The sequence below is a fragment of the Pelophylax lessonae genome (genome assembly GCF_965119305.1).
Source record: "Pelophylax lessonae genome assembly, chromosome: 3".
Classification (NCBI taxonomy): domain Eukaryota; kingdom Metazoa; phylum Chordata; class Amphibia; order Anura; family Ranidae; genus Pelophylax; species Pelophylax lessonae.
The window spans coordinates 194,289,527-194,307,867 of NC_138770.1; the positions used below are offsets into that span (position 1 = coordinate 194,289,527).

At 42.1% G+C, this 18,341-nt stretch overlaps 1 protein-coding gene across 1 annotated transcript in view; it reads left to right on the top strand.

The window, feature by feature from the left end:
• FAM168B (family with sequence similarity 168 member B) overlaps nt 1-18,341 on the top strand; it is a 41,928-nt gene that overhangs the window by 20,731 nt on the left and 2,856 nt on the right. Inside the window, exons 3-6 of the mRNA XM_082252446.1 lie at nt 2,022-2,105; nt 7,091-7,233; nt 11,109-11,286; nt 13,867-13,992. Of these exons, the coding sequence (XP_082108572.1) occupies nt 2,022-2,105; nt 7,091-7,233; nt 11,109-11,286; nt 13,867-13,979 (518 nt within the window). The 3' untranslated portion in view covers nt 13,980-13,992. The remainder of the gene's footprint in view (nt 1-2,021; nt 2,106-7,090; nt 7,234-11,108; nt 11,287-13,866; nt 13,993-18,341) is intronic.

Genomic DNA, 18,341 nt, shown 5'->3' on the forward strand with positions numbered 1-18,341 from the left:
ATGTGGCTGCCGCAGACGCATCCCACCCTGGTGGCTCTGTGTCATCGCATTTTGATGGCGAAGAGGACCTGTCCTTGTCAGCCGCTGCGCAGGAAAGCGCATTGGTGGAAGCACTTATAGTTTCAGTGTGAGAAACGTTAAAAATGGCGGATGAGACTACAGTGTCAGGAACGCAGGTGTCTTTTGGCACCCGTACATCTCAGAAATCAGGCAAAGTGTTCCCCTGTCCGGACCTTTTTGACAATGAACAGTGGGGGTGCATTAAGCACATTAGTGGTGCCCGATCGTTTTAAACGCTGTTATCCTTTCGCAGATAAGGTTTCCATTCAGTGGATCGTGCCACCAAAGGTAGATCATCCAGTTTCCAGACTGAATAAGTCTACTGTGGTAAAAAGCTGGTCTGCGAACCAGGCTTCCACCAAGGTTCTTTCTGACCTTTCCTTTATGGGGGAGAGGTTGTTTGGATCCTCCCTGGATGAGTTGATCAAAGGCCTTACGGGTGGGAAGAGTATCGTATTTTCCGGCGTATAAGACTGGGCGTATAAGACGACCCCCCTAATTTTCATCTACCGGTAATACTTATACTTAGGTTACCTTGGAGATATTATACTCGGCATATAAGACGACCCCCCATTTTTGGGGGATTTTTTTGAGGTTCAAAAGTAGTCTTATACGCCAGAAAATACAGTACTTTCTTCTCCCTCAATCCTCTAAGGGCAAGGCCCCATGTGCTAGACGGGGGCCTTCTTTTACTGCTCATAGGGGACTTTTTCCTACCTCCGGGTCACAAGAAAAAGAAAAAGCCATTCAGGTCTTCTGGGAGTTCCAAGAAGGCGTGGTCAGGCAAACCGAAAACAGGCCAATCCGAATCTGCAGACAAATCCTCGTCTGTATGAAGGGGCGCCCTCACTCGATTCTGGGGTGGGGGGACGTCTTTGCTTCTTTCTGGAACCATGGACTTCCTTGTTTCAGGATAAATGGGTACGAACTGATCTGATCGGGATTTAAGATCGAATTCTGGTCTCGACCATTGGACAGGTTCTGTAGGGGGCAGGATAACCCAATGGTAAAAAGAATTAGGAGCTGTGTCCGCCAAACGTCAGAAAAATGGATTTTACGGCAAGTCAAAAATCCCATTTTATTTCCTTTTTTCCTTTCTGGGGTAAAGATTTTACATGAAATAAAAGCTTATCATTGTAATCACCCCTGCCAGTGTTAAGTGGTTTGTCCCATCCATGTAAACTGATACATTTTGCTGTAGAGCTTGTGCTTCTGAAAAACACTAGTGTCCTTCCTCTCCTCTTCTTTCTTTTGGCTCCCCTCCCCCTCCCCCCCCCCTTTTTTTTTTTTTTTTCTTTCTTTTGTCCTTTCTTCCCCTCCCTCCTTTTTCTTTGTGGTTACTGGGTCCGTAATTATACTGCATCACTCTCAGGGATTTAGTCTGTCAAGGTTTGATATTGACATCCTTGAGGATTTTCCTGGACCTTGCTTCAGCTGTCTGTTTTTTTTATTTTTTTTGCATATAAATGCCACTTTTTTTTTGGTTAACAGTATGTGAAGTGTAATTCTGAGTTGTGCTGCCGCTCCAAGTCCATGCGTGGGCAGATTGGATGCTTCTTTGTTCTTTAAAAATTGAATAAAACATTTGTACCAGAAAAACACTTACTGGTGGGCTAATCAGGTGAAAATAGCCTAAAAAAGGAAACCAATACAGTTATGACCTCTAAGAATTGGTGAGCTGCGATATATTGTTTGCTTTTGACTTTACGCTATGCATTCTTCATTCCTGCATTTTAAGGTGGCCTTATCAGACCTGGGCAGATGAGACCTGTCATAATATTTATTAAAAAAAACAAAAATGAAATGCAATTTTGCTTTACTATTAGAGAACTGCTGGAATATGGCTGTTTATATAAATGTCTCCTAAGTGAACAACTGGAGTACTCGGTCTTTTTTTTATTTTTTTTATTATTGCAATATATTAACTTGTATTTGCTGTAATTCTACCTCTTCCTCTCCAGTCGGCTTTCCAATGGGATATGCTGCTGCAGCTCCTGCCTACTCACCCAATATGTACCCTGGTGCAAATCCTGCCTTCCCGTCAGGTAGGTTGTGCTTGTTCTTTGCCTCATTCGTCTAGGTAGTTTTGTAGTCAATAGAAGTTAAAGCGGAGTTCCACCCAAAAGTGGAACTTCCGCTTTAGGGAGTCCTGACCCCCCGACATGCCACATTTGGCATGTCATTTTTTGGAGGGGGGAGCGGGTACCTAGTTTTGACAGGTACCCGCTCCCACTTCCGCTCGGAGCGCAGCGGCGCCCTGAGCGGAAGTTCTCCTCTCCCCCTCCCTCCTTGCAATCTTCTGGGACACGTCAGAGGTCCCAGAAGATTGCTGGCCAATCACGGCGCGCAGCGCGACTCGCGCATGCGCAGTGGGTACCCGGCTGTGAAGCCGCAAACTGTAACAGCCGGGTGCCCACAGCAGTGATGCCGGCGCCGAGGGAGAGGATCGAGGCTTCGGGCGGCCGCATCGCTGGACTGTTGGACAGGTGAGTAAATGGCTGGAACTCCGCTTTAATTGAATAAAATGCTCAATCTGCCACATGCAGCTGTCACTTATATCGAATTTGTCAACCATTTATTGTAAATGGCTGCTCACTTCTGTAGCCAAGTGAAGACTTATATTTTTTTATATTTAGTTTGTATGGATTCACCTTAAATATCATTTGTTTAAAGCTCCACAGAAGCTCCCCTCTACTATAATTCCTGGGTCATAACAAAAACGACCTAAAAGGTCCTTTTTTACTTGCCTTAACGGACTGCCGTATCGGTTTCATGTTGGTATTTTGACGTTAAATACCAGTGTTATGGCAGCAGATAGCTGCCATAACCCCGGTATTTTCTTACTCGACCAACGGTCCTCTTCCACATAAAAGTGGTCCCAGAGGAGAATTCACCACGGGACCTCTTTTATGGGAGAGGTGCCCTGGTCATTTTCCTTACTTACTGGAGCTGTCGGTAGCGGGGAAAACTATCCGGTCCTCTGAGATGCTGTGCAGGAAGTCGAGTGAGGGCAAGATGGCCCCCACTCGACTCATGGCCTTGGAGGACAGGAGTGGCGACATACATTGCTTCCGCCCAACGGCCTTAAGTGCCGGTTCACACTACGTCGCTCCGACCTCGGGGGCGACCTGTGAAGTCGCGTGCAGCGCGACTTCGGCGCAACTTGCACGGACTTCATAAAATGTCTATGCAAGTCGCTCCAGGTCGCCCCTAAGTAGCACAGGACCCTTTTTCTAAGTCGGAGCTATTAGAACCGTTCCTGTACTATACTATGGGACGCGACGGTGCGTGACTTGTCAGGCTGACCAAGTCGCCTGACAAGACGTACCAGTGTGAATGGACACTAAAGGGGCTTTTTTTTTTTTTTATTTCCTGCCTGCCCTGGCTATGACTGAGTAGACGGCTGCTCTTCTTACTCTTTAGAGCTGTAGGGAGTATTTCACTTATTAGGGTAAAGAAAAACAAGCTGATGTCTCTGTGAAGAGTCCTTACACACGGTATCCCTCATCACACTGGTGCAAGTTGTCATGTGATGCATGACGAGTTACACCCTTTTTTCTCGCTTTGGAATCATTCATATCGGTGCGACTCTGACTTGCATTGGTTTTGCTCCTGCACTATTTTTGGCAACTTGGATTGATTTCTGTGCTTGAAGTCGCACAGATGTTGGCAAGCCTCACTGTGCTGAACTTGAACGATTTCAAAGCTGCATTCAGTGTGATCCAGGGCTAAACATCCTAGATTCCTGGCAGAATAAAGAAACAAAACCCAAAGATGGGCTGTATAGCACATGTGCATATTCCCACGTACAACATTTTCTTTATTTAAATTAAGGGAGTGTGTTGTATGCATGTGATTTGATCATAAGCATAAAAGCAATGGTCCTCATTTAGATCAGTAAAAAACAAAACAAAACAAAAGCCTGAATACCTAAAAACGTGGTGTTTCTAGGCTTCCTGTATGCAGGAGGCCAAAGGAGATTGTTCATCTCTTTTTTACAACAGCCTCCACCACTTTGTACTAGAGCTGCACGATTAATCGTTAAATTGTTAAAGCGGTAGTATACTCCGCTTTTTAATTTTTACCTACAGGTAAGCCTATGATGAGGCTTACCTGTAGGTAAAATTATCTCCTAAACCTGCACTGTTTAGGAGATGCCCACCCTGCATGCAGCTGCTGACTCCAGCGGCGTATGCGCTCTGAAGGTCTGGCGTATCTTGCCGGACCTTCAGAGCTCCTTGCCGGAAAGTGAATTCTCCACACGCATGCGCGGAAGTAACGTCCATCGTGGCTCCAGCCACTCACACTGCCTGAGTCACTGAACCTGGAAGAGACGCAGAGGGAACATGTCTGCTCCCTCAGCAGTGTCTGGGCGACCGTGTCAGATCTTCGTTCTAAGGTATTTCATAATGTGCTAGTGTGGAATGCATACTAGCACATTATGCCATTTGTCCTGCAGGTTTTTTTTTTTAGGGGGGGGTCCAACCGCTTTAAGGCTGATTAGATAACTATAAACAAAATGCTTTAAATGTATCTTTTTGTTCTTTTAGATTAAAGGAATGAACTTCCAGCTGTAAGGGAGAGCAGTTTAACCTCTTAAAGACTAAAGCTGGCCATACACTAGCCGAAAAATCGTTCACTCATTTTTGAAAAACTAAAAATCGGCCAGGAGAGCAGGCGATCGTTCAATCACATATGCCTAGTGCAAACAGCTCAGGCGAGAAACACATTAACCTATTAACCTTTCAATTTATCCTTTGTTTGGTAGAATTTTCCAAACTGTTCCTTCGATTTTTCGGGTCTGAAAAGTTAAACTATTTTCTATTCGTGCCCATTAACTGGACGAAAAACGAACGATCGGAACAAATGACAGATTTTCTAATGCTTTTTTGGCTAGTGTATGGCCAGCATTAGCCTTTTTCTGACACTTGTTGCTTGCTTACAAGTTAAAATAAGTATTTTTTGCTAGAAAACTTACTTAGAACCCCCAAAAGTTTTATATAAATGTGTTAAATATATATATATATATATATATATATATATATATATATATATATATATATAGATATATATATATATAGATATATATATAGATATAGATATTTATATTAATAATAATAATAATAATTTTTTATTTTTTTTTAGCAGAGACCCTAGAGGAAAAAATGGCGACCATTGCAATCTTTTATGTCACACTGTATTTGCGCAGAAGTCTTTAAAAAGCAGTTTTTGGGGGGAAAATACACTTTTTAATGAATTTTTTTTGTATAATGTAAAAGATGTTATGCCGAGAATTAGGATCTTTATTCTAAGCAAAAAAAATTGTGATTCTCATTTTAACCAGAATCGTGCAGCTCTATTTTGTATTGGGGCAGGAAATAGCAGACAGATATAAAAATGTAAAAAGTTACTGGGCACATGAGGTTTCATTGGCACAAAGAGCTGGGCAGGAAGAAACTCACGTGCACAGTTCAAAAACAGTGTCAGAAAGTATATTGGAACATTGACAGGAGCAGTCACTGTGCAGTATATACAGCAGACTCTGGTGACAGGAGCAGTCACTGTGCAGTATACACAGCAGACTCTGGTGACAGGAGCAGTCGCTGTGCAGTATATACAGCAGACTCTGGTGACAGGAGCAGTCGCTGTGCAGTATATACAGCAGACTCTGGTGACAGGAGCAGTCACTGTGCAGTATATACAGCAGACTCTGGTGACAGGAGCAGTCGCTGTGCAGTATATACAGCAGACTCTGGTGACAGGAGCAGTCGCTGTGCAGTATATACAGCAGACTCTGGTGACAGGAGCAGTCGCTGTGCAGTATATACAGCAAACTCTGGTGACAGGAGCAGTCGCTGTGCAGTATATACAGCAGACTGGTGACAGGAGCAGTTGCTGTGCAGTATATACAGCAGACTCTGGTGACAGGAGCAGTCGCTGTGCAGTATATACAGCAGACTCTGGTGACAGGAGCAGTCGCTGTGCAGTATATACAGCAGACTCTGGTGACAGGAGCAGTCGCTGTGCAGTATATACAGCAGACTCTGGTGACAGGAGCAGTCGCTGTGCAGTATATACAGCAGACTCTGGTGACAGGAGCAGTCGCTGTGCAGTATATACAGCAGACTCTGGTGACAGGAGCAGTCGCTGTGCAGTATATACAGCAGACTCTGGTGACAGGAGCAGTCGCTGTGCAGTATATACAGCAGACTCTGGTGACAGGAGCAGTCGCTGTGCAGTATATACAGCAGACTCTGGTGACAGGAGCAGTCGCTGTGCAGTATATACAGCAGACTCTGGTGACAGGAGCAGTCGCTGTGCAGTATATACAGCAGACTCCGGTATCCAGTTTTCCTGCAATTTCTCACTAATGTATATAATCTTGAATAGGTGGATGAATGGGTAATGCATCTTCATCTATGCTGAAATTATTTTGCCCAGAGATGGGCTTTGTGATCTACTAAATTTTTGTCACAACGAGCTTGGCAGAGTCAAATTTGACTGTGAGCTTATTAAGTCAATGGGATGGAGGTTCTTTTGTTTGCCATTTTTATCTGGCTTGACCAGTTTAGTCGCTTTGATTATATTGACGTGTGGCCACCATAGGGCTGATTGGTATTCCCTCCATGATGGCTCTTGAAGCCCAAACACATTTCCTAATATACAGATAACCACTAGAGGAAGCATTTCTAAATCTTATGAAATACAGTAGCCGAGATATGCAACAGCAATTTAAATATACAAGTCTCACTGAAAAGGTTTTCCTTGTTATTACATGAATAACTCCTTGGGTTTCTTCCCAAAATGACTATATGGATTTTACTTTCTGGGTGTATAAATCTGTAACTTCATCATAGGTAATGTAAATTTAGCAATTATTTTAGAACTTGCCTTTGAATTTGGATTGGATAAATGTTTTAATTAGAAAACCTGAAAAATGCAAGCAGAGGGTGCATTAGTAACCAAACTGTATGAATTCCAGAAATACAAGATCAGAAGTTCTGTGCTGATTATTGCTTGTTGTTTAAAGGATATACGCCAGGAACGCCATACAAAGTATCATGTTCTCCCACCAGCGGGGCTGTGCCACCTTATTCTTCTTCCCCAAATCCTTACCAGACTGCAGTATACCCAGTAAGAAGTGCCTATCCTCAGCAAAATCCCTATGCACAGGTAATTTTTAGAAACGTATTTAGGATTTCTCTATAGGGATAATTGATGTAAAATCTCAGGGTTTTTATTGCTGTGATTTCACGTAAAGTGTGAATTTTAATATGTTTACTATGTATAATATGTATATATGTGTGTATGTGTGCGCATACATGGTGGGAAAACACGTCACCATTTTTCTAGGTAAATAGATTTCTAAAGGTGCTATGGACTTGAAATTTTCACCACATGTCGGTAGCAATCCATACATACAAAGAAACCAAAATAAATGGGTTCAGAAATTAGGTTATGTGTAATAAAATGGAATGACAAAGGGAAAAAGTATTGAACACATGAAAAAAGGGAGGTGCATGAAAAGCAGACACCAGCTGAAATCTATGTGTAATTCAAAAGCAATCCTGCCCTTTGTCAGTGTAAATAATTATCGTCTTGTTTTGGTCTCAACTGATGGTCTATAAAAAAGTGTCTCGTTACCATAGTGTCACACAAAAAACATTGCATGATGGGTAAAAGCAAATAGCTCTTAAGACCTTTGCAACCTTATTTGTTGCAAAACATACAGATGGCATTGATTACAGAAGGATTTCTGAATGTTCCAGTGAGCACTGTTTGGGGCATAATCCAGGAATGGAAAGAACATAATTTCACCATAAACTGGCCACGACCGGGTGCTCATCTCAAGATTTCTGACAGAGGAGTGAAAATAATTATAAGAAGAGTTGTTTAAGGACCACTTGTGGAATTAGCAGATACAGTTGTTTCAAAGCATGCATTCAACTGCCATGGTCTGTATGCACGCTCCCCATGCAAGACTCCATTGCTGAAGAAAAAGCATGTTGAAGCTTGTTTAAAGTTTGCTGCACAACATTTAGACAAGCCTGTGAAATACTGGGAAAATAGTCTAAACAGATGAGACCAAAATTGAACTCTTTGCATTCCATAATACACTCCATGTTTGGAGGTCAAATGGCACTGCACATCACCCCAGAACACCATACTAGCAGTGAAGTTTGGAGGTGGGAACATCATAGTGTGGGGCTGTTTTTCAGCATACAGCACTGACAAACTTCATATTGAAGGAAGGATGAATGGAAAAATGTACCAAGACATTTTTGATGATAAATATCTGCTACCATCTACCAGGATGATGAAGATGAAAGGAGGGTGGACATTTCAGCAAGACACTGATCCCAAACACAAAGCCATGGAAACTCAATTGGTTTCAAAGAAAATAAAGCTGCTAGAATGACCCAGCCAATCACCTGACTTGAATCCAATAGAAAGTCTTTAGAAAGAACTAAAGATCATTGTTCATACAAGAGGCCCACAGAACCTTCAAGATTTGTGTGGAAGAATAGGCACAAATCACACCTAAAAAATGCCTGCGATTAGTTTTTCCATATAGGAGGCATCTTAAAGCTGTCATTAAAAAAACAAAGGATTGTGTACCAAGTATTAAATTCATTTCAGTTAGCGTGTTCAATACATTTTCCCGGTGTCGTTCCATTTTATTACACAGAACCTAATTTCTGAACTTATTTCTTTTGGTTTCTTTTGTATGTACGGATTGCATGGGTTGTTAAGTGGCACGTGATGAAAATTTCATGTCAATAGCACCTTTTAGAAATATATTTACCTAGAAAATGGTGATGTGCTCAGTTCTTATTTTACCCATTGTGTATGTGTATAAATCTATCTAAAATATATTTATTGGAAATCAAAAAGAGAAACCATTTATGAACACTTGATTTTTACAGAACTAATGTAATCTTTGTAAAATTGTCTTTTTGTTGTGGCTATGCCATGCAAATAGAACAGGGTTTTTCAAAATACCCAAGGCACTTCAACAACAAGAAAAAAGAACATTTTAGTTTGTGTAAAACGCAATGATCAAAATTAAAGAACAGCAATGACTGTAGCATGGATAAAGGTTACAACTATAAAATTTATGAAGGTTTTAACAATTAGTGGGAAGTATACAGGCCCTTGCTTTGAATGACTTCAGCACAATTGCGGCCACCGGGCATCACTAGTCTCGCACTGCTCTGGTCTGATTTTTGTTCCACTCTTCTTCCAGTCTCTTCCATAGTTCGGGGACTGTAGTGGGTTTCTTGGCCATAACTTTGTCGCCATTGATTTTCCAGAGGTTTTCTATTAGGTTTAGAACAGGACACTGGGTTGGCCATTTCATTATTTCAATGTTTTCAGCTTCAAGGAACTGCTTTACCCATTTTGCCGTGTGACGGGGCATTGTCGTGATTGAAAATTGCTGGCTGACTGGGTGATGAACATAGGGAAGGAACCGCATGTTGTCAAAGAAGGTTCTGATAAACGTTTGCATTCATTCTGCCATGCAGATGTATATGAGGCCCAACTCTTGCTGCAGAAAACACCCCCCAAACCATGACCATTCACAGACTTCTTTACACAGTATGGGTTCAGTCTTTCCCCAGTTTGGTGAAGAACAAGTTTCCCATCGGACACAAATTAGACTTGCTTTTATCACTAAAGTGAACTTTGGACCAGTTCTCCTCTGTCCACACAAAATGCTCCTCAGCAAAGGTTAGTCTAGCCTTTTTGATTCTTTCTGCTAATGTGAGGTTTGATCACTGCAGATTGGCTTTCACTCCAAATTCTCTTAAATAGAGAAACCTGTATGACGTGAGAGATCCATACTCTGCTCAGTGCTGAACTCGGTGTTGAACCGATTGCCCATTGAGATTCTCCGCTTTATCCTGTCCTCTCTTGCATTTGTCTTTCATGGACAACCAGCCTTCTTTGGGGACTTGAATGAGTTTAACGTTGTAAAGATGCAATATTCTAGAAATCACAGATTTGGAATGACAAACTTCCATTGCAATGGCTGAAAGGTTAACCCCTTTGGCCTTCATCTGGACTACCTGCTGCTGTAGGGTTTCAGTCACTTTAGAACATCTCACCATCTTGCAAAGTCAGTGAAAATTGGAAAGTAAGGGCTCTTTCACACGGCCGCTCCGCTGTTCTTATCCGCTGCGGGACTTTTTTTTTTTTTTTTCACGGAGCGGATGACACTTGTCATCCGCTCCGTGTGTCCGCATATCATACCATCCGTTTGCGGATGATATGCGGACATAATGTAAGTCTATGGGCATTGCGGATGTCAGCGGATGACACCGCAGACATCCGATTTTCCTTCCTTTCCGTTTTTTACACGGAGGAAAAATAGGGTTCTGTTCCATTCCAAAAAATGGAACAGAACTGAAAGGAAGAAAATCGGATGTCAGCGGATGGTATTCCGCTGACATCTGCAATGCCATTCACTTACATTATGTCCGCAAATCATCCGCAGAAAAATAGGATGATTTGCGGACATACGGAGCGCCCGTGTCAAAGAGCCCTTAGGCTGCAAGTTAAAAAGGGTTCGTCAGATAATTTTAAATAAATTAGCACAAGGTGCAAGATTGACACCAATCACTGGGAGGCATCTGAAAGTGTGTTCTAATTTTGATCCATGTTCTTCATATCCCATTGCAGTTTTTTATTCTGTGCTTCCAAATATATAACTCATGAAATATGCTTAACAAAACTGCTCTTTTACTCCTGTTCATTTCAAATAGGACTAAGCAGTGACCTTGAAATTTTAGGAAATTGTAGGTTCTCCAATTTTGATCGTGTATGTGTGTATGTATGTATGTGTATATATATATATATGTGTGTGTGTGTGTGTGTGTATATTGACAAGTCTAGAAAGATATGAAAACTCCAGGAGAATGAATTTGAAATTAGATTGTAAAATGTGCCTGCATTTAGAAATTTCCAAGTTTTCATGCAATCAGCTTTTCTCTCATTTGGAAATTGTTTTCACATCTAAGGTTTTGTCTTTTTGTTTATTTTTACAGCAAGGAACATATTACACACAGCCTCTGTATGCAGCTCCTCCACATGTAATCCATCACACCACTGTTGTGCAACCAAATGGAATGCCTGCAACTATGTATCCTGCACCCCTCCCCCCTCCTAGAGGTAGTGGGGTTACTATGGGGATGGTAGCTGGGACCACTATGGCGATGTCTGCGGGTACTTGTACATCTTTCCATCCAATCTTGTGTTAACTGTGGCAGTGTAACAGCCAAGCGTAACCATTTTTGTTGCGCAAGAGAGAGAAAAAAAAACCTGTAACTGAACATATGATATGTATAAACTGGGGCTATGGTCAGTGTAATTCACTTGATCAATAGACCCAGAGATGTAGTCAGTTAGCCTTATGCAAGTCTCGGCTTTTACTGTAGAAGTTTACCCACATCAGGGTCTCTGTTGGTAAATTAATATGGTTTGTGTATTTCCTCTTGTGCTCCGTTTGTGTAAGGCTTCAAGTCCCACTATCTGTGCATGTTTTTCTGGTGATCTCACGTATGCATGGATAGGTGTAGTCACCAGTTATATAGTGCAACCGAAAAGTATTCATAGCGCTTCACTTTTTCCACATTTTATTACAGCCTTATTCCAAAATGGATGAAATTCATTATTTTCCTCAAAATTCTACAAACCAGACCCAATAATGACAATGAGAAAAAAGTTGTACCTAAAGTATTCACAGCCTTTGCCATGACACTCAAAATTGAGATCATGTGCATCCTGTTTCCACTGATAATCCTTGAGATTTTTCACAACTTGATTGGAGTCCACCTGCAGCGAATTCAGTTGATTGGACCTGATTTGAAAAGGCATACACTTGTCTATATAAGGTCCAGCAGTTAACAGTGCATGTCAGAGCACAAACCAAGCCATAAGTCCAAGAAATTTTCTGTAGACCTCCGAGACAGGATTGTTTTGAGGCACTTAGCTGGGGAAGGGTACAGAAACATTTCTGCAGCATTGAAGGTCCCAATGAGCACAGTGGCCTCCATCTGTAAATGGGAGAAGTTTTGAACCACCAGAACTCTTCCTAGAGGGGATGGTTGGCCAAGATGAGCTATCAGGGGAGAAGGGGGCCTTAGGGAGGTGACCAAGCACCCGATGGTCACTCTGACAGAGATCCAGTGTTTGAGAGAGGATAACCTTGCAGAAGAACAACCATCTCTGTAGCACTCCACCAATCAGGCCTGAATGGTAGAGTGGCCAGATGGAAGCCCCTCCTCAGTAAAAGGCAAATGACAGCTTGCCTGTAGTTTGCCGAAAGGCACCTGAAGGAATCTGACCATGAGAAACAAAATTCTGGGGCGAAGGCTTATTTTCCAACAGCAGAACGATTAAGCACACAGCCAAGATAACCAAAGAGTGGCTACAGGACAACTCTGAATGTCCTTGAGTGGCCCAGCCAGAGCCCAGACTTGTACCCGATTTTGAATATCTTTGGAGAGATGTGAAAATGCCTGGGCACCGATGCTCCCCATCCAACCTGATGAGGCGTGAGAGGTCCAAAAAGAATAGAAAAAAACTGCCCAGAAATCGTGCTACTTCAGGGCGATTTCAAAGCTGCAGATCAGTGCATTTTTATTTTTTTTGTACCTCCAATTTCACTGCGGCTTGCAATTTCATTTAACCAGTTGCCACCACATCACGTACCTTGTACGTCATTTGACTTCCAAGTGGTTAACCCGGGATGATGCCTGGCTAACTAGTCACTCATTTGCTATTACAAGCAGTGGGAGGGGACGTGTCTTGGCTATCGTAACCCGAAAGTGATGACATGACATATCATTTTTGAAAATCGAAAGTATTCAAAAATGGCAGTATTGGCCTTTTTAAATGCTTTCAATTGCAAAGGAGGGATTTGGGGTCTAATTGACCCTAGATGCCTCCATAAAGAGTACCTGTCGCGTGCCTATTGCGGTCACAAGGATGTTTTACATTCTTTGTTACAGCAATAAAGGGATTTAAAAAAAAAAAAACTAAAACAAGCGTGTAAAAATAAGAAAATTTAAATCCATAAAAAAAAAAATTGCTAGTGCGCTAAGGCCAATGCGTCTATTGCTGCCAACATCCGATCATGGGCAGTAATTCTAGCCCTAGACCTCCTCTGTAGATCTAAAGTGGTAACTTGTAAAGGCTTTTAAAGCATCACCTATGGATAGTAAACCTTACGCCATTTGTCGCCGCTGCACAGGCGTGCGCAATTTAACAGCGTGACATGTTTGATATCTATTAACTCTGTGTGCCATCTTTTATATTTTGCAAAAAAATTGGGTTATGTATTGTTTTTTTTTTTTTTTTTTTTTTTTGCATTGTAATTTTAAAAGTGTATTTTTCCCCAAAAATTACATTTGCAAAATCGCTGCACAAATACCGTCTGACATAAATTGCAACACCCACAAATTTATTCTCTAGGGCCTCTGCTTTAAAAAAAAAAAGTTTGAGGGTTCGAAGTAATTTTCTAGCAAAAAATACTGATTGTTACATGTAAACAAAGTTCCTGAAAAAAGCCAGGTCTTCAACTGGTTAACGGCAGTCAATGCAAGTCCCAATAGAATTGGAAAAAGGTAGTGCAGGAACCTTTTTCAAAGTCGCCGTAACATGAGTTGCTGCGATTTGAGTGGTTCCATTGCTGGCAGTAGGGTGTGACTGTCACATGATTTTGAACTGACAAATCCCACCAATGTCAAACAGGGCTTATATCTGAATGATGCATATATTAATAGAAATGTTTTTGTTTTGTAGGTACATTGTTGACCACCCATTCACCCACACCAGTAGCTCCTCATCAAGTCACAATGCCTGCCTACCGGCCTCCAGGGACACCAACTTATAGTTATGTCCCACCACAGTGGTGATTAACCTACCAGTGTAAGTGTATGATACTCTAAATAATTTAAGTCTTCTGGCATGTGTTTGGAATATTATTGGTTATGTATGTGTTTATTTTTGAAATTAGGTTTCTGGTAACTATTTTGATGGGGGGGAATGCAACAACGCGAATGCAGAAACTTTTCCGTACTGCATTTCCTTGATGTGAACTCACTTGAGCACTACTTGAGCACTCCTTATCAATGCAGCCAGTTCACGCTTTCTATTACATTCCAGCTAGTAACCCCTTGTGATGTCTCTTTAATTGCTTTTGGTGCAGTTTGTAATCTGGTCCTCCTTGTGCGAAGCTGGCGCCATGTTGAGTCCAGAGCGCTTTGGGCTTCTTCCCTTTCTGTTTATCCCTGCCATAATCTTGCGCATGCACAGTGAGTTTGTAGCCATGCCTCATTTTCTTTGTGATTACTATAACGACCCTGTCCAGCATAGCGAAAATCCCAACTGAGCCTGCGCTCTCGCTGGACTGAGGCCATGATCATGGCATGTTATTGCAAGAACGAATGGCACGAGAGAATGGTCCCGTAAACAGGACATTATGCGCATGCACCTGTTACAACATAGACGTAAACCACGATGGATTAAATGAAAAATAGGATAAAAGATCTGAAGACGTCCTGCTGCGAATACACTTTTTTCAAACTAAAGAAAAAGTCATGTCAGCTTCCCGCCAAATCAATGACCTGTCAGGAGAGTTTGCAGGCCTGCAAATCTTGCCGGACTTATCACGGCACACTCTTCAGAAACGACGCAACCTATCGACCATTACTAAAGCGCTTAGAAACCACAAGATTCCACACAAGTGGAAGTACCCCGCTTCCCTGGTCATCACCTATAATGGGAACTCTACCACAGTCACAGCGCTTGAAGAAGGGATTGCCCTGCTTCAAAAATGGGGGATACTATTACCAGCGGAGATAACCAACCCCCACAGGGGGCCTGGCCCTTCTCATTTACCCGAGGAATGGAATGTTGTGTCCAAAAAGAAATCGGGAAAACAAAACAACAAATCCCACGCGGATGGTTTTCCCACTACTCATCCTCAAAATCACGGTCCCCAGGCCCATGGATCTTCCTAAATCCATATGGCCCCTCACCCAGAACTGTTATTAACTGTTTCGGTTAATCACGGACCTATACTACGGTCCCTTTTTTTACTAGTTCATACCCTTCTTCCTTGTTCGTTTTTGTTTTGTTCTTCCAATGCACATCTTGTACACACTGGTTATACCTTCATTCCTCTCTCTCATGAAGCCCACCAAGCCATTAACCGGGCTATCAATTATACTAGCGCCACATCGCCAATAAATGAATCAAAATACCCACCGTAATGCCTTTCAAGTGTCTCTCAATCAATGCTAACGGTCTAAACCACCCGGTTAAGAGATTCGCAATGTGGAAAGAAGTGAAATCCTCAAACGCCGACATCCTTTCAGTCCAGGAGACACACTTCCAAACCGCAAACCATCCCAAGTGTTCACACAGAGACTTTCCCAACATTTTCCTAGCAACATCCCCAGCTAAGAAGAAAGGAATCCTTTTTGCCATAAAAAACACTATCACCTTTCAATTGAAGGAAGAGATTGCTGACCCAGAAGGCCGCTACCTGATCATTACAGGAGACTTTAATAATCTACAAATGACCTTTGTCACAATCTATGCGCCAAATACACATCAGCTCAGATTCCTGCGTAAACTTTTTAAGCTCATTGCCAAGAAGAAATATGGAAACCTGGTCATCTGTGGAGACTTCAACCTCACAGTAGATCCGGACATAGACACCTCTGCCTCCCCAAAAGGTCGTAGGATTTCTCTGCTCCACTTACTCAATAGTGAACATCTCTACGACGCATGGAGGTGCCTTCATGCATCAGAAAGAGATTTCACCTTCTATTCAGCACGACATAAATCGTATTCTAGGATTGACCTCTTTCTGGTGGACTGGCACCTCCTGGGAAGAACTACCTCTGCAGAGATTAAAAACATTACATGGTCCGACCATGCAGCAATAGAAATGACTGTGAATGAAGGAATCCCGAGATCTGCAGGGCAAGTATGGAGATGTAACATCAGAAACCTTCAGAATGAACAGGTTGGTAAGTGTGTATCCCAGCACCTGCAGGAATTCTTTAGTTTAAACGAAAACTCGGTCTCTAATCCATGGTCCTTATGGGGTGCCCATAAGGCATTCATAAGAGGCATATGCATCCAACAAAATTCTATAATGAAAAAATTATACAACCAAAAACTCTCTAACCTTCTGTCCCAAATCAACACCCTAGAACAAAAACACAAAGCTGTACCTGACTCATCCTTAGGCAATACCCTTCATGACCTGAGACATGACCTACGTCAACTTTTGCTTACACAACATGACAAAATATTCCGTAAACTCAAAACGACATACTATGCTCACGCTAACAAACCTGGAAAAACACTGGCTAATAGAATCAAAGCCAAACAGACTAAATCCAAAATCTCCCACATGACTAACACTCAGACGAATACCAAATATACCCATCCTAAAGACATAGCAAATGAATTTGCAACCTATTATCACTCACTATACAATCTTGACCAGGACAATACCATCCACACCCCGACTACAGCTGAAATATCTGCCTTTTTGGACAAATTAGACCTACCGATCCTTACCGAACAACAATTGTCTATACTCAATGCGCCATTTACGCATGACGAAATTAGGAAAACTATAAACTCACTTCCCAACGGTAAATCCCCGGGACCCGACGGGTTCCCAAGTGAATATTATAAATTATACAGCGATACTCTAATACCACATCTACTGAATGTTTATACTAAAGCTGCAACCGAGACGAGTTTTCCTGCAGATATGCTCGGAGCATACATTGTTACCATACCAAAAGCAGGGAAGGACCCATCTCTCCCGGGCAACTACCGCCCTATATCTCTGTTGAATACAGACATTAAAATTTATGCCAAAATGCTTGCAGGGCGCCTACAGGAGATGATTCCCTCCCTCATAGGTAAAGATCAAATGGGATTCATACCAGGTCGCCAAACTTCGGACGCTACTAGACGTATAGTAAATGTGCTACACATGGCTGAAAAAGGTCAAACGCCTTCTCTCCTCCTTTCCCTGGATGCGGAGAAGGCGTTTGACAGAGTCAACTGGAGCTACATGACGGCCGCCCTACACAAATTCGGCCTTCGAGGTAATATATTTTCTGCCATTATGGCACTTTATTCACAACCTTCTGCCAGAGTCTTCGCCTCAGGGGCACTGTCCAAATCGATCACCATATCCAATGGTACCAGACAGGGATGCCCCTTATCCCCTACGGTCTTTAATTTAATTATAGAACCACTTGCTGCAGCCCTACGCTCTAACGGACATGTTCATGGCTTTAAAATTGATGGTTATGACCATAAAATAAATTTATTTGCAGATGACATTATATTAATGATGACGAAACCCGAAATCTCTCTACCCGCTGCATACCAAACCTTGACTAAATTTAGTGAAATTTCATTTTACAAAATTAATACCACGAAATCGATAATCCTTGACCTAGAAGTATCTCCTGAAACTAAACAAACCTTAATCAACACCTGTCCCTTTCCCTGGACTACAGACAAGATTTCGTACCTGGGGATTTATATTACCTCCAAAACCACAGATCTTGTTAAAAATAATTTAGGCCCCCTTAGACAAAAGCTAACATCTGAATTAGAAAGGATAGCTTCCCTAAACTTATCCTGGGGGGCTAGAATCTCTGCTATTAAGATGAATATCTTACCACAAATCCTCTACCTATTCCGAGCCCTCCCTGTCCCTTTCACCAAAACACAATTACACACTCTTGTAGCCACACTGAGGAAATTCCTATGGCTGGGTAAAAAAGCAAGAGTTGCATATGATATACTCACAAATCATAAACACAGAGGAGGAGCGGGACTACCCGATATTTCCGCTTATTACTGGGCCACTAGACTTGACCAGCTTAAACACTGGACCCCCCGTGACGATACCCCCCTTTGGTCAGATATCGAAAAATACCTAGTACCTACCTCTAACCTTAATCTAATGCTGCTAAGAGACCTTTGGATCCCATGGAACTTAGCCAAACTGCCACCTACGGTTAAGGCTTCTCTCCAAGCCTGGAGAACAGTAAACAAAATAGAACCAAGAGCCATACCTACTGACATTCACAACCTACCACTCTCTATCCTCACGACTATGTACAGTAATCTGAATGTCTCCAAATTAAAAACCCTAGGACTAACGCAAATCTCACAACTCTGGTCACCCCTAGGTCTCAAAAACAGAGAAGACATAATGTCAGAATTTA